The sequence below is a fragment of the Dermacentor variabilis genome, unplaced genomic scaffold, assembly GCF_050947875.1.
Source record: "Dermacentor variabilis isolate Ectoservices unplaced genomic scaffold, ASM5094787v1 scaffold_19, whole genome shotgun sequence".
NCBI classification, from domain to species: domain Eukaryota; kingdom Metazoa; phylum Arthropoda; class Arachnida; order Ixodida; family Ixodidae; genus Dermacentor; species Dermacentor variabilis.
Window position 1 is genome coordinate 3,058,990 of NW_027460357.1, and position 21,501 is coordinate 3,080,490.

At 45.7% G+C, this 21,501-nt stretch overlaps 1 protein-coding gene across 1 annotated transcript in view; it reads right to left on the reverse strand.

The window, feature by feature from the left end:
• Positions 1–21,083, reverse strand: part of LOC142568491 (phenoloxidase-activating factor 2-like) — an 80,508-nt gene extending 59,425 nt beyond the window's left edge. Inside the window, exons 1-3 of the mRNA XM_075678408.1 lie at positions 21,000–21,083; positions 20,286–20,498; positions 11,324–11,427 (exon numbers count right to left, since the gene is read on the reverse strand). Coding sequence (XP_075534523.1) covers positions 11,324–11,427; positions 20,286–20,498; positions 21,000–21,083 — 401 coding nt within the window. The remainder of the gene's footprint in view (positions 1–11,323; positions 11,428–20,285; positions 20,499–20,999) is intronic.
• Between the last annotated feature and the right edge of the window lie 418 nt (positions 21,084–21,501).

A 21,501-nucleotide genomic window follows, 5' to 3' on the forward strand; every position in this document is an offset into this window, starting at 1 on the left:
CATCAGCCTGGTTACGCCCACTGCAGGGCAAAGGCCTCTCCCATACTTCTCCTACAACCCCTGTCATGTACTAATTGTGGCCATGTTGTCCCTGCAAACTTCTTAGTCTCATCCGCCCACCTAACTTTCTGCCGCCCCCTGCTACACTTCCCTTCCCTTGTAATCCAGTCCGTAACCCTTAATGACCATCGGTTATCTTCCCTCTTCATTACATGTCCTGTCCATGCCCATTTTTTTTCTTGATTTCAACTAAGATGTCATTTACCCAGGTTTGTTCCTTCACCCCATCTGCTGTTTTCTTATCCCTTAACGTTACACCTATCATTCTTCTTTCCATAGCTCGTTGCGTCGTCCTCAATTTAAGTAGAACCCTTTTCGCAAGCCTCCAGGTTTCTGCTCCGTACGTGAGTACTGGTAAGACACAGCTGTTATACACTTTTCTCTTGAGGTATAATGGCAGCCTGCTGTTCATGATCTGAGAATTCCTGCCAAACGCACTCCAGCCCATTCTTATTCTTCTGATTATTTCAGTTTCATGATCCGTATCTGCGGTCACCACCTGTCCTAAGTAGATGTATTCCCTTACCTCTTCCAATGCATCGCTACCTATCCTAAACTGCTGTTCCCTTCCGAGACTGTTAAACAATAATTTAGTTTTCTGCAGATTAATTTTTAGACCCGCCCTTCTGCTTTGCCTCTCCAGGTCAGTGAGCATGCATTGCAATTGGTCCCCTGAGTTACTAAGCAAGGCAATATCATCAGCGAATCGCAAGTTACTGAGGTATTCTCCATTAACTCTTACCCCCAATTCTTCCCAATCCAGGTCTCTGAATACCTCCTGTAAACACGCTGTGAATAGCATTGGAGAGATCGTATCTCTTTGCCTGGCGCCTTTCTTTATTGGGATTTTGTTGCTTTCTTTATAAATGACTACTGGATGGCGTATGGATGGATGGCGTACGGCGGCTGTGGAGCCGCCATACGCCTCGTGCTCCGCCTATAGAGGCGCCACTGAAAGCCACCTAGCGGACGCTTTCAACAGCACACGCGGGAGCAGAAGCTTACGACAACCCTTTGCAGCAAGGATGGCTGAAGTTCGTGGCTGCGATTTCTCCTTTGTTCGGGTGCCAGGCTGCTTCTTCTGCGGTGGCAGCTGTAGGGAAGATGCTGACCTCTGTGCGAGCGGGTATGAACACTGTATTACCGGTGTTTGGGACAACATGGTCCACATACGTGCAAGGTGTGTCCCACAGAGAAACGTCATGAACCCCATTTACATGACTTGGAGCTCGTGTTCATTAGCTGATAAATTTTGTTGAGTGATGCGATCTCTCGATGGTTTTCTTTATTCTACCCTTGCCGCAATGTTGCTTCTGTACCTGAATAATAAGCACCCGTCGTTAGTGCAGACTTATATCAAACAAATCCGCACGGTGCAATCTCTGCATATGCTGTTGTGATTTTTCTGCCGATGAATACATGTGACATCGCCGAATAAGTGCAGTCGAAGTCGCCTCAAGAAGAGTAATTGCCAATTTATTGATGGAAACGCGTACACTAGCCAACGAAGTCACAAAACACACGGGTTAATAAAAGCGCATGTTAGTGCTGTACCGCCGATGCAATTCTGCTGCATACGCCGATGAACTACCGTTCCCGCTGCAGTTTGTGCAATTTGAAATTCCCCAAGGGAGCTGCTTGGAAACGTACATTGCTAAAGAACGACTAACTTTTCAGTACTTTTTTTTTTACTAGAAAGAGGTGGCACATGATATATTTAAAGGCAGAGCAGCGCCAGTCAAAGTAGAGCGCTGGTGGCAAGGTCCGGCTTAGTAGTCTGCAGCGTAAGTATTAGGAAGAATTCAGTTGAGTATAAAACTCACATGCAAGAAGGGACTACGTTGTGAAACAAACAAATCACTCGGTGTGTTAAGTTTGCTCAGGCAGCATCAAGGTGTGATGACTTCCCAAACGGGAAGCGAACTTTTCAGCCAGAAATGGAACAAAAACACCATATGCAGCAGCTATTAGCAATTCTCGCCCTGAACTACCTATTTTCTAAACGCTTTTCCAAAAACGCAAACAATATCTAAGATGCTCTCGGGCGAAAAGAATAAAGCTCTTAAAGAAGCGCTTCCCTGGTATCATTCCGATAAGACACAGCGTAATTTATACCCTTTACAAACAAGGCAGGGTGAAAATTTCGCAGCTCAAAAGAATCGACAAGAGTTATGCATGGAGCAACTAGCAACAGTTAAACATCTGCAAAGCCACGCATAAAATAGATGTAAAAACATGAAGTGCGCGACAGCTGGTGCGAGGATTTACCGCGCCAGATGAAACCAACAATTTCAGTTCTTGCAAACTTCAGTAGCTTTAACATACAACGCAATGCGCTCGTGCAGTCTTGCTGCCTAGCTAGCGCAACGCGGTAAAGAAGCGGAAAACAATACAAGCGGCAAAAACATTCCGAACTTTAGGGAAATGCCTTTAAACCTCATGCTGCACTGCAGACGCACTTCGCTGCTCACGCGTCTAGCTATGATTGAGTGGGAAAAAACACCGACGAGACAAAGGAAAGGATCAGAACAAAAAATTTCCCTTCGAAGCGACGATCCATTTTTGCTACCCTTGCTCCCCCTGATGAGGCTTTGCCGGGAATGATTAGAACCGTATCGCCGCCACGTCTTCACCGGTATTTGAGCCCCCCACCCTGCAACAATTCTTCTTCGACATTCCCTGAAGCTTTGGCCACCCCACACGTGCGAATGGTGTTGCCTATCTTGCTCTGAAAACGTTAATAAGACAGAGAAGCACGATCAACGACACAACAAGCTACGGCGCGCGCCAGGCTCCTCTCCCGCGTGTTCTGCGCAAGGGCGCCACCAGTGGCGCGTCCGTCGGCGTGCACGGCGCGTATAGATATCTTTCAGTATTTTTACATATGGCTCGTCTACCCCCTCATTCCGCAATGCCTCCATGACTGCTGAGGTTTCGACTGAGTCGAACGCTTTTTCGTAATCAATGAAAGCTATATATAAGGGTTGGTTATATTCGGCACATTTCTCTAGCACCTGATTGATAGTGTGAATATGGTCTATTGTTGAGTAGCCTTGACGGAGTCCTGCCTGGTCCTTTGGTTGACAGAACTCTTAGGTTTTCCTGATTCTATTGGCCATTACCTTAGTAAACACTTTGTAGGCAACGGACTGTAAGCTGATCCGTCTATAATTTTTCAGGTCTTTGGCGTCCCCTTTCTTATGAATTAGGATTATGTTAGCGTTCTTCCAAGATTCCGGTACTCTCGAGGCCATTAGGCATTGTGTACACAGGGTGGCCAGTTTTTCTAGAACAATGTGCCCACAATCCTTCAACAAATCTGCTGTTACCTGTGCCCACAATCCTTCAACAAATCTGCTGTTACCTGATCCTCCCCAGCTGCCTTCCCCCTTTGCATAGCTCCTAAGGCGTTCTTTACTTCATCCGGCGTTAGACACACTCGCTTCTTTATAAAAAGTGGTACGAAGTCACGCCTGCTCTATAAAAAATGTATATACACAGGGTGTTTCCGCGACCACTTTAAAAATTTCTAAAGGTTGCCTGTGGTAGATAGCACAATTATAGTTCATGAGCTCCTGTACTTAAAGAGGTGGACATTATTTCCATAAGAGGGTTATAGCGCCGAAAAAACACCACACACAGCAAGCGAGACGGGACAGGCGCAACTTCCAACTCTTTATTCACAGCGTATGCGAATGAATATAAGGACAAACAAAGATGGGTAGCAAGAACCACACATGCGCACGAGGTTTTTACAAAAAGCGGATAAAGATAGGTGCGGTACACACGTATCTCACGCCCGTGTATCTAAAAAAGCAGTTTCATTCTTATAAATGGAGATAGATGGGGCGCTAACACAATCGCTACAGTTTCTTTCAATATATTATGCCTCCAACAGTTCACGGGCTATCTGGTCCTTACTTCTGTTTAAAACCTTTGCTTCTTTCAGCCTTGCCACACACTTAAACTTCCTTTCTTCTCCGCAGGCTTTACAATGATGCGGCAGATTAGAACCAGTGCCATTTTGTAAATCCGGATTATGTTTCGCTAATCGGTCGTTAATACAACGGCCGGTTTGTCCGATTTACTTCTTTCCACATGTGAGAGGTATCTGATATACGACTCCCACAGCACATTTAACAAGCGGAGCTGCATGTCTCTTTTTACAGTCAGTTTTGTTTACCTTGCTGGGATCAGTTTAACGCACAAGCCAGCCAGTTTCATTGGGGCGGAAAAAACCACAGCAACCTTATATTTTGTCGCTACCTGCTTCAAATTGTGCGCTACCTGATGGGTGTACGGGATGACAACCGGTCTACTTTTGCTTTTGGGGACGTCATCTTGGTCGCCCTTCTTTGTACTTTCTTTTTTCAAATTTCGCAGCAAGGCTTCAGCTATTCCGGTTAAGATCGAGGTTGGAAAGCCTGCTTTTTCCAACTTCCGAACCTGGGTGTGAAAGCTTTCCTCTGCCTTATGGCAACAAGATTCCGTCTGGTACGTTCAAGAAAAGGTTCATGCAGCTGTGCACAGGAATTTCCGGAAGACTGTGGTTAATCTGGGAAAACTGAAATCTAATGCGGTTTCTCTGTGTGAAAGTATTGGCTTAGACAGAATTGCTAAAAGTATTCGGCTTTGTAAAGGAAATAGCTTACACGTGTTTTTCACAGCGAAAACACATAAGGAACGAATCCCGTTCAGATGTATCGTGAGTGAAAGAGGGGCTTGGCAGAGCCATGAAACTGCTTTTTTAGATACACGGGCGTGAGATACGTGTGTACCGCACCTATCTTTATCCGCTTTTTGTAAAAACCTCGTGCGCATGTGTGGTTCTTGCTACCCATCTTTGTTTGTCCTTATATTCATTCGCATACGCGGTGAATAAACAGTTGGAAGTTGCGCCTGTCTCGTCTCGCTTGCTGTGTGTTGTGTTTTTTCGGCGATATAACCCTCTTCTGGAAACATGCACCAACTAGCCCGCCAACAAGTATTACTCCCCCCCCCCCCCAGGTGGACATTACTTCAACAAAAAACTGAAAAGCATAATCACCTAATTAACAAAAATTCACTAATAATGTTTTCAAACTTTTCAAAGAAATGCAATGGCGTTCCAGTTACTTTCTTAAAGAAACGTTGATTTAGGCATTCAAGCAAGGCGGGCATTCAAGCGAGGTGGGCTCAGCGGCTGTGCCTCGAGCATGTCCACTAACCCGCTGCTATTCGCCATGCAGGTGTTCACCGAGGCATCATCCTGACGCTTCTTCGTTTAGCGGCCGTCCCCGTTCCTTCGTGCATGCCAGTTGCGTGCGCATCATGGCCCCATGCAAACGATGACGCGGTGGCGATTACGACGCATATTCGTGCATCTATAATCAACGCAACTATACAATCTGTATTGCCCTCGCTGTTCCTGGACCTCGACCGAGCGTATCAAGCGCCATCGTCATCGACAGCCGCCTTCACGGCAGCTATAAGTACTCCGCATCTGTGCGACTCATTTCGTGGGCTCAGCGGCTGTGCCTCGAGCATGTCCACTAACCCGCTGCTATTCGCCATGCAGGTGTTCACCGAGGCATCATCCTGACGCTTCTTCGTTTAGCGGCCGTCCCCGTTCCTTCGTACATGCCAGTTGCGTGCGCATCATGGCCCCACGCAAACGATGACGCGGTGGCGATTACGACGCATCTTCGTGCATCTATAATCAACGCAACTATACAATCTGTATTGCCCTCGCTGTTCCTGGACCTCGACCGAGCGTATCAAGCGCCATCGTCATCGACAGCCGCCTTCACGGCAGCTATAAGTACTCCGCATCTGTGCGACTCATTTCGTGGGCTCAGCGGCTGTGCCTCGAGCATGTCCACTAACCCGCTGCTATTCGCCATGCAGGTGTTCACCGAGGCATCATCCTGACGCTTCTTCGTTTAGCGGCCGTCCGCGTTCCTTCGTACATGCCAGTTGCGTGCGCATCATGGCCCCACGCAAACGATGACGCGGTGGCGATTACGACGCATCTTCGTGCATCTATAATCAACGCAACTATACAATCTGTATTGCCCTCGCTGTTCCTGGACCTCGACCGAGCGTATCAAGCGCCATCGTCATCGACAGCCGCCTTCACGGCAGCTATAAGTTCTCCGCATCTGTGCGACTCATTTCGTGGGCTCAGCGGCTGTGCCTCGAGCATGTCCACTAACCCGCTGCTATTCGCCATGCAGGTGTTTCACCGAGGCATCATCCTGACGCTTCTTCGTTTAGCGGCCGTCCCCGTTCCTTCGTACATGCCAGTTGCGTGCGCATCATGGCCCCACGCAAACGATGACGCGGTGGCGATTACGACGCATCTTCGTGCATCTATAATCAACGCAACTATACAATCTGTATTGCCCTCGCTGTTCCTGGACCTCGACCGAGCGTATCAAGCGCCATCATCATCGACAGCCGCCTTCACGGCAGCTATAAGTACTCCGCATCTGTGCGACTCATTTCGTGGGCTCAGCGGCTGTGCCTCGAGCATGTCCACTAACCCGCAGCTCTTCGCCATGCAGCTTGGTTCACCACGCAGTTTATTTGCTGAAAGGATGAGCAATTACCTCTTGGTACAGCTGCCGAGCACCCAGGGTTTGTTTTCTATGGCGTGTGAGTGCTTTGTTGTTGCTTGTTTCTTGTTGCTGCAATCAGGCGATAATGAGCTGAATTCTGGACCCCATACAGCGGCAGTCTTAGAGGAGCTAAAGAAATTATCTTCTGGACAGTCTAAACTTCTCTCGGAAGTCCAGGATCTTAAACATCAGCTGCCGGTAAATAATGACGCCCTGGTCGAACTCAGTAGGCGTTTAACAAGCGTTGAAGCAAACTGCCAGCTAATTGAGCCCTTGAGACAGCAGCTCAGAACCGTGCAAACCGACACCGCTGAGACGGTTCATCGGGTTTGTAACCTTGAAGCTCGCCTTGATGATGTCGATAATCGCTCTCGGCGCAATAACTTGATCTTTTATGGAATTACCGATACTAACAAATCTGAATCATTTGCTCAGTCAGAAGAACTGGTCATTCGGCTGTGTTCTGACCAGTTAAATGTTTCCCTAGAGCCAAGGGAAATCGAGCGAGCGCATCGCCTTGGTCGATACATCCCTGGTCGTAACCGGCCCATCATTGGCAAACTTTCCTTCTTTAAAACAAAAGAAGCCATCTTGTCGAATGGCCGCAAGCTTAAAAACACTTCGTACGGCATGGGTGAGGATTTTTCTAAGCCGGTACAGAACGCGCGAAAACATCTAGTCGCTTTTTCACGAAGCCAATCAGTTCACTTTTCACTTCGCTTGAAAACATTATTCATAGGTTCAAAACGCTACATTTTTGATCCAGCATCCCATTCAGTGAAAGAACTATAGCTACCGCGTTGTCACCAGCATTCGTCCCGACGTGCTCTGCCTGCTCCCCGAGACTCTTTGTCAATCTCGGTTATTTTTACTAAAATAAGAAGCTTTCTTCCGAAAAGAGAACAAGTATCAGATCTAGTATCTTCGTCCTGCAGTGACCTACTTATACTAACTGAAACATGGCTTACCAATGATGTCACTGAGGGTGAAGTTCTGAGTGAACTACCAAATTTCAATGTTTTTCGTAAAGATAGGCAGGGTACTCGGGGTGGTGGCGTTCTTATGGCAGTAAGAAAACATATAATGTGCTCCACAGTCAATATGGCCACTGACCTAGAAGTTGTATGGCTAATTATTCGCGCTAATCCACAGCTACCGCTTCTTGGCGTCTGTTATTGTCCCCCCAACACTAATCCTGACTTCCCCGCGGCTTCTGAATAACACCTTGAACCATTTAACAACAACAACAAAAATTACCGAATGCTTGCATCTCGCTGTTTGGGATTTCAATTACCCACATATCAATTGGTCAAATTATTCTAGCACAGTTACTATCATGACCGGAGCTAGAGAATTCTTAGATATTTGCCTTAATTTTAACCTCTCCCAGATGATAACAGATCAAACGCGTGGAACTCGTGGCTCGGCTAACATACTAGACCTCACACTAACCACTTGTCCTGAAAGCATGACCCGCCGTGGTTGCTCAGTGGCTGTGGTGTTGGGCTGCTGAGCACGAGGTCGCGGGATCGAATCCCGGCCATGGCGGCCGCATTTCGATGGGGGCGAAATGCAAAAACACCCGTGTGCTTAGATTTAGGTGCACGTTAGAGAACCCCAGGTGGTCAAAATTTCCGGAGTCCTCCACTACGGCGTGCCTCATAATCAGAAAGTGGTTTTGGTACGTTAAACCCCAAATATTATTATTATTATTATCCTGAAAGCATGTCCTCCTTTAGCTACCTACGCGTAATAAGTGATCGCAAAGTAATCCACGCTGTTTTCTCATTTTCACCTACAGTACGTCATTCGGATCAGAAAACAATGCGCGTGTACGAAAAAGGGAATTATACCATGATAAACAACGAATTAGTCGCATTCTATCAATAATTTGAATTAGGTTTTGAAAATCGCTCAATACAAGAGAATTGGTTACTCTTCCAAAATAAGATGACTAACCTCGCTGCACAGTTTATACCAACTATTTTACTTAGCAGTAATCGCAATAAACCATTGTTCACGAACGCACTAGAAAAACTTGAAAACAAAAAGAAACGTATATTTCGCTCCGCTAAACTGAGGCCAAGCCCTAGCTCCTGGGAAATATACTATGCATCTGAACGCGCCTACCTGATAGCTATCCGGCTACAGAAGCACTCATTTTTTCATTCAGACCTACTCCGCATGCTCAACAGTAACCCCAAAAATTTTGGCCGGTTATCAATCCCCAGTCATCCCCTGGTGTCAGAATTTCGAAAGATGGTGAAATTTTACCTGATACTGACTGTGCCAAACTGCTTAACAATGCATTTTCATCTGTTTTCACTACCGAACTACACGTGCGTCTTCCTATTTTCCCTGTTGCTGGCATGGCTCCAATGCCGGATATTATTTTTCACCAGATGGAATATCCGCACTCATTCATAATCATAAATTATCTTCATCAGCTGGTGTTGGCGATATCACGTCAAAGCTTTTAAAGAACACGAAGCGCATCTCTTCCATGTATTTAACCCTGCTGTATTCCCAACCATTATCATCAAGCACGCTCCCTAACGAGTGGAAAAGAGCAAACTCGTTCTAGTCCACAAATCAGGTAACCGTAATTCACCCTTAAATTATCGTCCAATATCAATAAATTGTACCCCTTGCAAAATAATGGAACACGTCATATACTCACACGTAATAAATTTCCTAGACAGTAGTAACTTTTTCCATCCGTCGCAACATGGCTTCCGTAAAGGCCTGTCATGTGAAACTCAATTAGCTACATTTCTTCATAACCTACACTTAAATCTCGATACTAACACGTGGCGGATATTTCTCTTGACTTTGCAAAGGCGTTCGATAAAGTAGCTAATCAACGCTTACTATTAAAACTTTCTCGCTTGAAATTCCACCCCAATGCCCTAACATGGATAAAAGAATTTCTTAGTAACCGATCACAGTCCGTCAGTGTTAACAATAATACCTCCGAATTTCTTCCCGTAACGTCAGGCGTACCCCAAGGATCAGTCTTAGGTCCCCTCCTGTTACTAATATACATTAACGATCTTCCATTACATGTTTCCTCTCAGATTCGTATGTTTGCTGATGATTGCGTTGTCTATCGAACTATCACTCATAGTAATGACTGTATTTATCTTCAAAATGACCTGAACAACATTACAGCCTGGTGTGATCACTGGTTAATGGTACTAAACAATAATAAATGTAAATCTATGTCAATTTACCACAGCCGTAATCGTCATGACTTTCTCTACACAATTGATGACATCCCAATCGACTCTGTAAACTCTATTAAGTACCTAGGTATTACGATCACGCATGATTTAAACTGGTGCTCGCATATAACTATTATCATATCATCTGCTAACAAAACCTTGGGATTTCTGAAACGCTACCTCCGCTGTGCTCCTCAACAGGTAAAACTACTAGCATATAAAACACTGGTTAAGCCAAAACTTGAATACGCATCACCCATATGGCATCCTCACCAGATTTACCTCAGCAAGGCATTAAAATCCATACAGAACCGCGCCGTAAGATACATTCACTCGACCTACTCATATGATATCAGCGTATCACCATTAAAAGTAGAGTCTGGTTTGGACATACTAGCCCAACATCGCCGTATCGCGAGGTTATCATTATTTCATAAATTCTACACCAGCTCGCTTCGCCGCGCACCTTACATTTTATCACCTTCACGCATATCGCTGCGCACAGGCCACCCACTAAATGTTGCTTGCCCTAGCGCGCGCACTGTCACCTGCTCGTCACCATTTTTTCATCGTACAGCTAAAGACTGGAACGGCCTTCCCCACCACGTCGCTGCCATCACCACCTCATCTTCCTTCCTGGAAGAAATAACGAGTGTTCTGTCTGTAAAGTAACATATAGTGGGCAACCTCCTGTATTTTTTACCACCCACCCCTTATGTAATATCCCGCAAGGGGTCTTTAAGGTAATAAAATGAAAAAATGAAAATACAAGCAACTGGAACGCCAATGCATTTCTACGAAAAATTCAGGAAGTAATATCTTGAAACTGGTGTCATCCTGAGAATTCGTTTCAAGTGCATCCGCCTTGTGAACTCCACGGCTAGAATTTGTAAATTGCAATATGCGCCTACGATAATTATTGCAAAAGTGAATTAATGATTTTTTTAATTAGTTGGATTATCCGTTTCAATCTTTTGTGCAAGTATCGAGTACACGACCTCATGTACTAGAATTGCGCTAACTGCAACAGGCAGCCTGTATAGTGCAACTGACGGTGGTGTGCTCTGGACCACCGTCAGTTGCACTGGGCTGGGGTCAAGTGAGCTCCTAAACTACACATTGCAAAATGGTCAACGTGGTTTAAATCATGTATTGGGGATTTCAAAGAGGTGCGACATAATGATAACGCATTTAACGCACCCCGATAGAATGCCCCTGAATTTGCTATTGCGTTGTCTAACAGCTCATAGAAAGTGACCAGCAGGGCTCGAACGAGGGAAGCCTCAGACCATTCACAATTACCCGCCTGTTTGTGTGTACACCATCTTGCTTCCTGTGAGTAAACCACCAGCGCGCCTTAATGCGGCCCCACAGAGCCAGCGCCGCTTTTTCTTCAATGTTCGGCCGAATGTCCCGTATGCAGCCAAAACTCGCACTCACTTCTTGAGGCAATGGGCCGCCGTGGCGACCCACTGGCTGGCGACGAGGGTCCCTCCACACACGTACAGACTCTCCTGCGGCGCCAGTTTCTTCATGATGCCCACCTGCGAGCCAGACGGCGGTCACTGCGCTGCCAACGCCACAATTAAACCTGGCCTCTATAAGCAAACTGTTCCAGGGTGATGCAAATGTTGCCGCCTTAATACGACACAAAACCACGTTCCAGTTGCAACGCAGGTTGATTGCAATGGCGTTGATATAATGAAATTCATTAAAGGCAATATTGCGCCGCCTCCCACAATAATAAGGCCTCTACGACGTTTTCCAAGTGCGCTCCGGAAGCTACCTCGCTCCAAGCGCCTCAACCACCACGAAAATAAAATTATGCGCTTCAACGGCCCACAAGTCGTTTAGTGCGGATGTTAGGTGCTTGATGAAAAGTACGAGGGTAAAATTAATTGTGGCAAAGATAGAGAGAAGCTATGGGCCGACGCAGCTAGGGTGAGTTTTGGAAGACGTAGATGTCGTATGAGAATGAAGAATGCACGAACCGAGCGGCACGGTTTTGGACCGATTCGAGAGTGCCAATGAGATACGCTTCATGTGGATTCCAGATACCGGAGGTGTGTCTAGTTTAGGTAACTGAGTAATACTTGTTGGGGGGCTAGTTGGTGCATGTTTCCGGAAGAGGGTTGTAGCGCCGAAAAACAAAACACACAGCAAGCGAGAAATCTTGTTGCCATAAGGCAGAGGAAAGCTTTCACACCTAGATTCGGAAGTTGGAAAAAGCAGGCTTTCCAACCTCGATCTTAACCGGAGTAGCTGAAGCCTTGCTGCAAAAATTGAAAAAAGAAAGTAAAAAAAGGGGCGACCAAGATGACGTCACCAAAAGCAAAAGTAGACCGGTTGTCATCCCGTACACCCATAAGGTAGCGCACAATTTGAAGCATGTAGCGACAAAATATAAGGTTCCTGTTTTTTTTTTCCGCCCCAAAGAAACTGGCTGGCTTGTGCTTTAAAACTAACTCCACAAGGTAAACAAAGCTGAATATAAAAAGAGACATGCAGCTCGGCGTGTTAAATGTGCCGTGGGAGTCGTATATCAGATACCTCTCACATGCGAAAAGTACATCGGACAAACCGGCCGTTGTATTAACGACCGATTAGCGAAACATAATCCGGATTTACAAAATGGCACTGGTTCTAATCTGCCGCATCATTGTAAAGCCTGCGGAGAAGAAAGGAAGATTAAGTGTGTGGCAAGGTTGAACGAAGCAAAGGTTTTAAACAGAAGTAAGGACCGGACAGCCCGTGAACTGTTGGAGGCCTTCTATATTGAAAGAAACTGTAGCGATTGTGTTAGCGCCCCATCTATTTCCCTTTATTAGAATAAAACTGCTTTTTTAGATACACGGGCGTGAGATACGTGTGTGTCTCACCTATCTTTATCCGCTTTTTTGTAAAAACCCTCGCGCTCATGTGTGGTTCATGCTACCCATCTTGATTTGTCCTTATATTCATTCGCATACGCGATGAATAAACAGTTGGAAGTATGCGCCTGTCCCGTCTCGCTTGCTGTGTGTTGTGTTTTTGGCGCTACAATCCTCTTCTGGAAATAGGTTAGGTCGTTCAAGCAATTTTACGTGTTTGGGAGCTTTCCGCAGATCATGTTTTAGGAACCCTAAAGTTTTCTTAAAAGCTGCAATGATGTTTAGCATTGTAATTGTGTATAATCTTTAATTCCGTTCAGCCCCTTACCCCAGCACAGATTATCCAGCTGGTCTACACTGACTGACCTCGCTCTCTTTCTCCCTGTCCACGCAAGGATGTCAGGAACATGCGTACCGGCGATCAAGTTGTTGGACACACTGACACCAAGGTATTTATAGGTATCAGTTGATTCCAGAGGCAAGCTTTCAATTGTGTACGGAAACTTGAGAGCCTGTGGGTGAACGACATGGCTTTTCCTGTTTCTTTCTTTCTTTCTTTATTTCCTTAAAGACCCCAGACGGAGGTAATACATAAGGGGTGAGATTACAACTATACTTAAAACAGTATTAGTTAACGTGAGAGAATTGCTGACACTTCTTCCGTGAGTGCAGGTGAACTGGGGATGGCAGCGATGTCTACAACTACACCAGGAAAAAAACAAGACGAAAAAGTCAGAGTGCGCGTTTTGGGGCGAGATACACTTACGTGTGACGTGATGTTCATGCCAGCGGTGAAATGTATGGTGGGATGGTGAACGGACTGTACAAAACATTTGTGATATAATGATATGCTGGTGATGCGACGGCTATATGAAAGAGTTGGTAAACTGGTGTCCGCTTTTAAGAATGATACGCTGATGTCGTAAGAATATCCTGAGTGAATGAACCTAGCAGCACGATTCTGTACGCCTTCAAGGGCGTTATTAAGGTGAATTTCATGCGGGCACCAAATAGCAGAAGCCTATTCAAGTTTAGGTCTGATTAACGATTTGTATGCTGGTAGTTTTACGTGGGGAGGACCTTTCCGTAAGTGGCGTTCAAAAAACCGACCTTTTGTTCGCAGATTTTGTAACGTTATTCACATGCAAACACCAGTCAAGGTCGTGATATATAGTGGTGCCTAAGTATTGGAAAGATTTAACTGGTTTAATAGGCTTGTTTTGTATTACATAAGAGAATACGAGAGGATTTCGACGGAGGGGGAACGATACTACTTTGCATTCAGAAGGAATTAGTAGCATTAGCCAGTCATCACACCAATTTCGAATATTATTCAGGTCGTTAAGTTCCGCGCAAAGAACGATGGAACGAAGGTCGCTAGGCATAATGTTAAGAGACAGAAAGAGAGTGGTTTGGATCAGAGAGCAAACGGGTATAGACGATATTCTAATTGACATCAAGAGAAAAAAATGGAGCTGGGCAGGTCAGGTAATGCGCTCATTAGATAACCTTTGGACCATTAGGGTTACCGAATGGGTACCAAGAAAAGGGAAACGCAGTCGAAGATGGCAGAAGACTAGGTGGAGCGATGATATTAGGAAATTCGCCGGCGCTAGGTGGAGTGGGTTGGCGCAAGACAGGGGTAATTGGAAATCGCAGGCAGAGGCCTTCGTCCTGCAGTGGGCATAAAACAGGATGATGATGATGATGATGATGATGATGATGATGATGATGATGATGATGGTGGTGGTGGTGGTGGTGGTGGTGGTGGTGATGTTGATTTAGGTCATTCTGAAGCAATACATTGTCACTGGTGTCAGTTATGGCATGGTAGACCACACAATCTTCAGCAAATACGCAGATATGACTAGAGACATTAAGTGGTAAACGATTAATATATATTAAGAACAGGAGCGGTTCTAGCACAGAGCCATGTGGAAGGCCTGATGGTACAGAAAGCGGGTTGGAAGCACTATATTGATTTGCACAAAGTATAAGCGATTACTAAGAAATCATTTGACCCATTTTAGAACATTAGGGTGGATATTCAACTGTGTAAGTTTTAGAAGCAGGCGTTGATAAGCTACTTTGTCAAAGGCTTTTGCGAAAGGGAGGAAGATTGTGTCAGTCTGTGTATTAGTATCGAGGTTTTAATGCAGATTACGGAGATGTCCAACTGGGTTTCAGAAGACACTCCCTTTTCGGAAACCGTGTTGTAATGACTGAAAAAAATCGTTTGAGTAGAGAAAGTCCCTTAAGTGAGAAAAAATGACATGTTCCATGATTTTGCAAGGGGCGCGTGTTATGAAAATCAGGCGGCAGTTTAGTGGTGAGTTCCTATTACCTGATTTGTAGACCGAAACGACCTTTCCCACTTTCTATTCGATTGGTAGGTTACCTGTGGCTAATGACTGGAAAAACGGCAAGATTAAAAGAAGGAGGAATGATTTTAGTGTATTTTAGGAGTTTTAATGTAATTTTGTCAGGGCCAGCAGACGCTGACATCTTGAGGTTCTATGTTATGCTGCAGATACCGTTCAATGAAAAATTAATGGGAAACATTTCTGACATGGCTTGAGCAGAAATGCTTTGAAGTGGCATATCGGATTCCATGGTGGAAACTGAAGAAAATGTTGTGGTAAAAACGTTAGCGCAGACAGTGCCTGATAAAATATCACCCATTTCGTTTGGGATACTGATAGTATGGGGTGTATGGGGATCAATGATGTGCCGAAATAATTTATTCGCCTGAATTGCTAATAAATAAACAACCCATACAATGGTCAAAGGTCAATAGAGGGATTTTTGTCGCTCCTCCTTGCCTTTACAAATTAAGTTCATTCTACTCTATCGCCAACTGTCTCGTATTCGCCTATGTTGTAAGGATTCGTCTACTTATTTCAAAGGAGCTTCCTCACTTTTTGGTCCTAGTTCGTTAAGCAGCCTAACGGAAACCTTATGAGAACAAAGAAAAACTGCGCAAAAAAGGACAGGAGAGAGAAAGAGCCACACGACACAGGTGCAGACTAACAACTGGTTTAATGCTCCAACGCCACCTTCCTACAAACAACAGAACGCATGCGCGCAAACCACAAAGACCAATGCCGCTATCATGTAGTCAAGCCAAGAAACGCCAACTCCTTGCGGTAGAAATGTATGGAAGCTCGCTAACACATTTATCCGACCCTAATCGAAGACCTGTTCTGCGCAGTCCGGAACTGTATTGAACGACCTGGTGCTATGTCTTTTCAGAATGCGTGTGGTATTTCTGTGGAAGGTTTTCTAGAGTTGCTTAAGGCATATCTTTCTTCAGCCATTGTGAGTTTTCAGGACAAATTTTATGTGCAGAAACGCGGCATCTGCATCGGGTCGTGTGTAGCCCCTGTTTTGTCTGAGATCCTTTTAGCCGAATTTGACCGCTCGCTAGCGCGGGTACTTTCTGACGACCGCATCGTTCGTGTGTTCCGATACGTCGATGATTTTTTAATTCTTTTAAATTTATACCACAACGATAACTTGGCAGAGGTGGCATCGGAGGTTTTAGCATCCTTTAAGTCTGCTTTTGACAGTTTTAATTTTACTATTGAACTTCCTGAAAACTCTTGCTTGCAATTCTTAGACTTAAAATTATTTTTTAACGATCCTGACCACCTCTGCTGGGCGTACATGCCTAGGTCGAAAAAGCACTTCTACCCTTCAACTCAAGCCATTCGAAGCTGGTCAAGAGGGGGATTGCGTCAACGTGCCTCAGGGCTTCGTTAGTGAAGTCCTGTCCACACAAGGTTCAGTCTAGTTTTGATGCCCAAGCTGATCGCCTTTTGTCGGCCGGTTTTCCGTTGGCCCTTCTTCGGGCCGTTGCCGAGTCCCTGTTGAAGTCCTTCCGACCAAGTTCAAAGCCTCGTGGGGCGGATCCACAGGAGAGGAGGAAGTATGAAGTTATGCCCTATGTCCACAGGGTCTCGCACGGCCTGAAGTGGGTCGCGGGTAAATTCGGCATACAGGTTCTCTTTTCGGCACCTTGTAAGCTGTCCAGTCTGTGCAATTTAGCTAGACCTGATAGGAAAAAGAAAATCGAGTGCAGCACTAACCACAGGAACTAGTTTGTGCCTTGTAGAGCGAATGTCATCTATGAGATTCCGCTGAGTTGTGGCAACGTGTACGTTGGACAAACAGGCCGCTGCATTAATATTAGATTATTAGAACATGCCAATTCACTAGATGATTCTAGAGGACAGCATCTTCCTAAGCATTGCAAGACCTGCAGGCATGACGGCAATGGTTGTACTCCACTTTTCGGCAGGACTAAGATTGTCGGACGCGCAAGTGATAAGAAAGAGCGTGAAGTAATCGAAGCTTTAGAAATCGCGAGATTAGGGCCGGATAAATGTGTTAGCGAGACTTCCATACATTTGTACCGCAAGGAGTTGGCGTTTCTTGGCTTGACTACATGATAGCGGCATTGGTCTTTGCGGTTGGCGCGCATGCGTTCTGTTGTTTGTCGGAAGGTGGCGTTGGAGCATTAAACCAGTTGTTAGTCTGCGCCTGTGTCATGTGGCTCTTTCTCTGTCCTGTTCTTTTTTGCGCAGTTTTTCTTTGTTCTCATAATGTCATACCAACTAGCCCCTCACCGCACGCTTCTAAACGGAAACCTCCTGTAGGAATCTGGCTGTGCGCTTAGGAATTTTCGCCTTTCTTCCAGTTGAAATTCGTTACCACCGGGTTTTTTTCCATCTGGTTCTTGTCCATGCTCTTCTTTTCCTCTAAAAGCACGTCGTCCTTGTCTGGAAGGATTCGGCTGTTACTTTTCGGATGTAATTTATAGCCGTATCTACTTCCACTTTGTTTCCATTCTCGTATAGGATATGTTGTTGTAGTGCTCCAAACTTTGTGCTTACTAAGGTTACGTGGTTCAGAAATATTCTAGGTGCGGCCTTGTTTTTCTCACGTATTTCTTACAACCAACTTTCAGTTTCATCTTTCCCATTTGCTCGAAGCAGTATCTGAACAACATATTTTTTTCTCCCGGTATATTTCCCATTACCTGCCTACTTCCACTTGTGGCAACTGAGCTTTTTTTCCTGTCTAAGATCTCGTGATGCTCGCTGTCGTTCGTCGATCGCTTCCCGTATTTCTATTTTCCTCCAGGCTTTCGGTTTCCTTTCTCCTTTCCAACGAGCACATTGCTTCTCTTTCCGTATTTCCGTCGTAATTACACTTAGATGCGCATATATTCCCACCTTTTGTTTGGCTATTAGCCTCAACCCTCGTGAATATAATAGTTATTTGTTCAGTGCTCAAATTTGGACGGGCAATTCTGAGCTCCTTGCTCTCTTTCCCCACTACATATGGCATTTTCAAAATGATACGTTTATGGTATGCTGCTATACCCTTCCTTGTAAATGACCATTTATCCCATTGTATCATAAATACCTTCTGTAATCAGACAGTAATCAATCGCCCTTTGTCTATTTCTGACTTCCATTGATTTGCCTGCCCCATCTGGGCCCGTATTTACGATAACGAGGTTACGTTGCTCACAGAGATCTAGCATTAACTTACCGTTGTTGCCGGTGTAACAGTCTAGATCCTGTATGTGAGCATTCAGTTCGCCTGATAGGATAATTTCGTCATCATTCCCTAAACCCTTAATATCAGCACTTAAATATTCCAGTAACCCCTGGTTCTTTTCTTTGCACTTTCTCCCGTACATAAATACTTCACGCCCAGCCAAGTTTTCGTGCCGCTCATTGCGCCTGGTAACCAAAGATGCTCTTGACACTTTCAATCTACTCTTTTCCATTTGGATCCCTTGTCTATGAGCATTCCGACTCCCCTTCGCTTTATTCCGATTTAGTTCTGTTTCACCCTTCCCAAAAGTAATTCTCAGTCTTTGGGGGCTCTTCTATGTCTATAAGGAGCGTTTCTGTAACAGCATACACACCTATCTGTTTTCGATTTAACTTCTCCGGAATCTCTTAGCATTCTTTTTTCCTTCTGATATCCTGCATGTTTATGTAGCCTATTACACGGCGATCTCTTCTTTCTCCTTTGCTCGTTTTTGGTTATGGAGGATGATGCTAGTCGCAGGTTGCCCTAGGGGTCCTTTTTTGCTACCTACCCTGGGCTCTTGAGCACCTGTGGGTTCTCCGAAAAAGCAAATGCGTGACCAGCAAGTTGCCAGCCACTTCTTGTTCAAGCATGTGATCGAAGTGGATCCCCTCTCGTTGAAAACCACGATACCTTCTCACTTCCCTGATCACTTATAAAACCTCGAAACCTATCTCTAGGCTCACTTTTTATATAGCCTCATTTGCGGTCACAGCCGCTCTTTGTACGTTAGTTTCACAAAACGGTACCTCGTAAATGGATGGATGGATGGATGCTATGAGCGTCCCCTTTGGAACGGGGAACGGGTTGCGCCACCAAGCTCTTGTTATATTGCTTAATGTCCTACTTATGTTAAAAAATAAAAAAAAAACAAAGAAAAGACAGAAAACAAACGACGAATTCCCGTAACCAAACTCGTTAGCAGGGAGAGCACCATCTGGCGCCCCGTGCCAAGCAAAGAGGCTTCACTGTATCCAACGACTTGATCTGAGATACGCATATTCACATCATTACAGCTTTTAGGAAAACTTCAGGCTAAGAAAAATATCGTTTGCGGGAAGCTTCACATTGGCAACAAACATTAGCACCAACTTTAGCAACCATTATGTCGTTTCAAACCCGACGCATCTGGCCAGCCTTAAGGACGCAACGACCGTCGAAGGACTTCACAAATGGGATGCATTACGCTCTCTTCGATATTGTTTCAGGAGACTTCAGAGGAAGCGAAATCTTATTTCATGATGCAGGAACATATTGATCTCGGCTGGTTGTTGCACGTTTAAACAGAAATGGAATTGAGAAAAACACGGGACAGAGCGAAGCCCTATGTCTGCTTCTTCGTCCGTCTTTTGCACTGTTTGATTTCCGTATTACACCATTCGCTGACGATCAACAATAGCGAGAGCGCTCTCATAAATTCGCATTGAAGCGGGAGTCACGGGTTCTGCCGTGTTTAGAAACGCTATTTCTTAGCATACGTAGACAGCACGTACGTTACGCTTTCCAAATAGACTACGTTGGCTTAAGACACGTGTGCCGTATGTATCGTGTGCATTAAAGACAACGTTATTTGTTGACGTGCGTAAGAGTTTGTGTGTGCTAAGATTGCAAATTGTACTTGTACCGATCCATTTTCTAAGCACCACTTTTGACACGGACGTGTTCTTACGTCGTCCGTGTCGAAAGCGGTGCTGTGGAAATTGAGCGTTTGTGTTAGCTCGCCAAAGTTTTTCTAAAGTTCTGTAACCTGCATTGTGTCATGCAAAGCCCAAACCCCACAAAAAGGCAGCACACTTCAGCGATTCATTCAGCTAGGAAATCGTTCCCTGAGCACATCGCTGCATAGACGTACGGGCAGACAGATAGAAATTCTCAATATGGCTGAAGTAGGCGAAGAATGCTAATCGCATTAAAAATGCACCCACATGCCAGGGGAACTCAGCGAAGTCTGCACCGCTCTCCGGGTAGTGGAGACTCTTCACGCGGCCGTGGATGCCGAACGCATTTCGGGCTCCGCACATTGGGGACGACGCCTCCTGTTGCAGCGGTGGGAGCACGGGCCCCAGCACGCCCACCGAGGGAGCAGGAAAGGGCAGAGTGGCGTCGATGGGCACCGGGGGACGCCGCACTGGCTTGCGCTGGGAACAGTAACGGACCAGCACAAATTATCGTCATCTGTACGCAACACGTACGATCAGTAAAAAAGATCCAGCCGAAGACACCGAAGGAAGACAGCGAGATGTCTTTAATGTATCATGATTTTGTGACTGCGGAGAAAGGACACAATAGGCATTTTTATATTATTTTTTTGCGTAAATGGTGCGATTTTTGGACTAAGTGGATTTGCGAGATTCAGGAAAATTGAAACCGAAGCGGAGAAGACTAGCTGAGGGAAGGTAGCACGGGAAGTGGAGGGAAAAAAAAGAAGTGCTACGTGGAAAACGTGCGGTGGAGCTCGAGCAGCGAAGCCACGGTGGCTGCCAGACGAGTGAGCGGCTAGGAAAGAAGAGCGCCTGTGCCGTTCTTGCTGTGTGACCAGGGTGCGCCTGCCTGGGCCAGGTGCGGAGGCCTGTTTCGGGACTGCTGAGCGGCTCCTGCCAGGACGCAGTCGCTGAGGCCCGTTCTTGGTCGAGGCCTACCGAGTTGCTGTCTGCGTGGTTCATCCCTGGGTCACGGTCCTCGTAAATTCGCAGTGGTGTCCTCAACGTAGGCAGCTGCCGCATGGAGTAGCGCAGCCGTGTGCCGGCGACGGTTCCAACCACAGAGACCGTGCCATCTCTATCTCGGCTCGCTTCGACGACCGTACCGCAACAACGACGGGCAAGCTGTCACCACCCGCGAAAACTGTGAGACGACGTTTACGGTCTATGGAACTTTAGGCCCACCGAATGTTGGTGCGGCACTGTTTTTCATTTTAACTCCCTGTCTCTCTCTGATCTGAGCGTTGCGTCTGCCTCTCCCGTGCAGCTCGATTTGTGATACTATTTTGTTTTTCCTCTCCTTTCCCCATCGTTTGTGTGAAAGATAATTTTTTGCCTACTCGTGCGTCTTTCCCATCCTTTCTCGTCCTAAAACACACGCTAGTAACGAACGTCCTTAACCACCACGCAGATACACTTTTGGTTTCATTGTTTATTTATT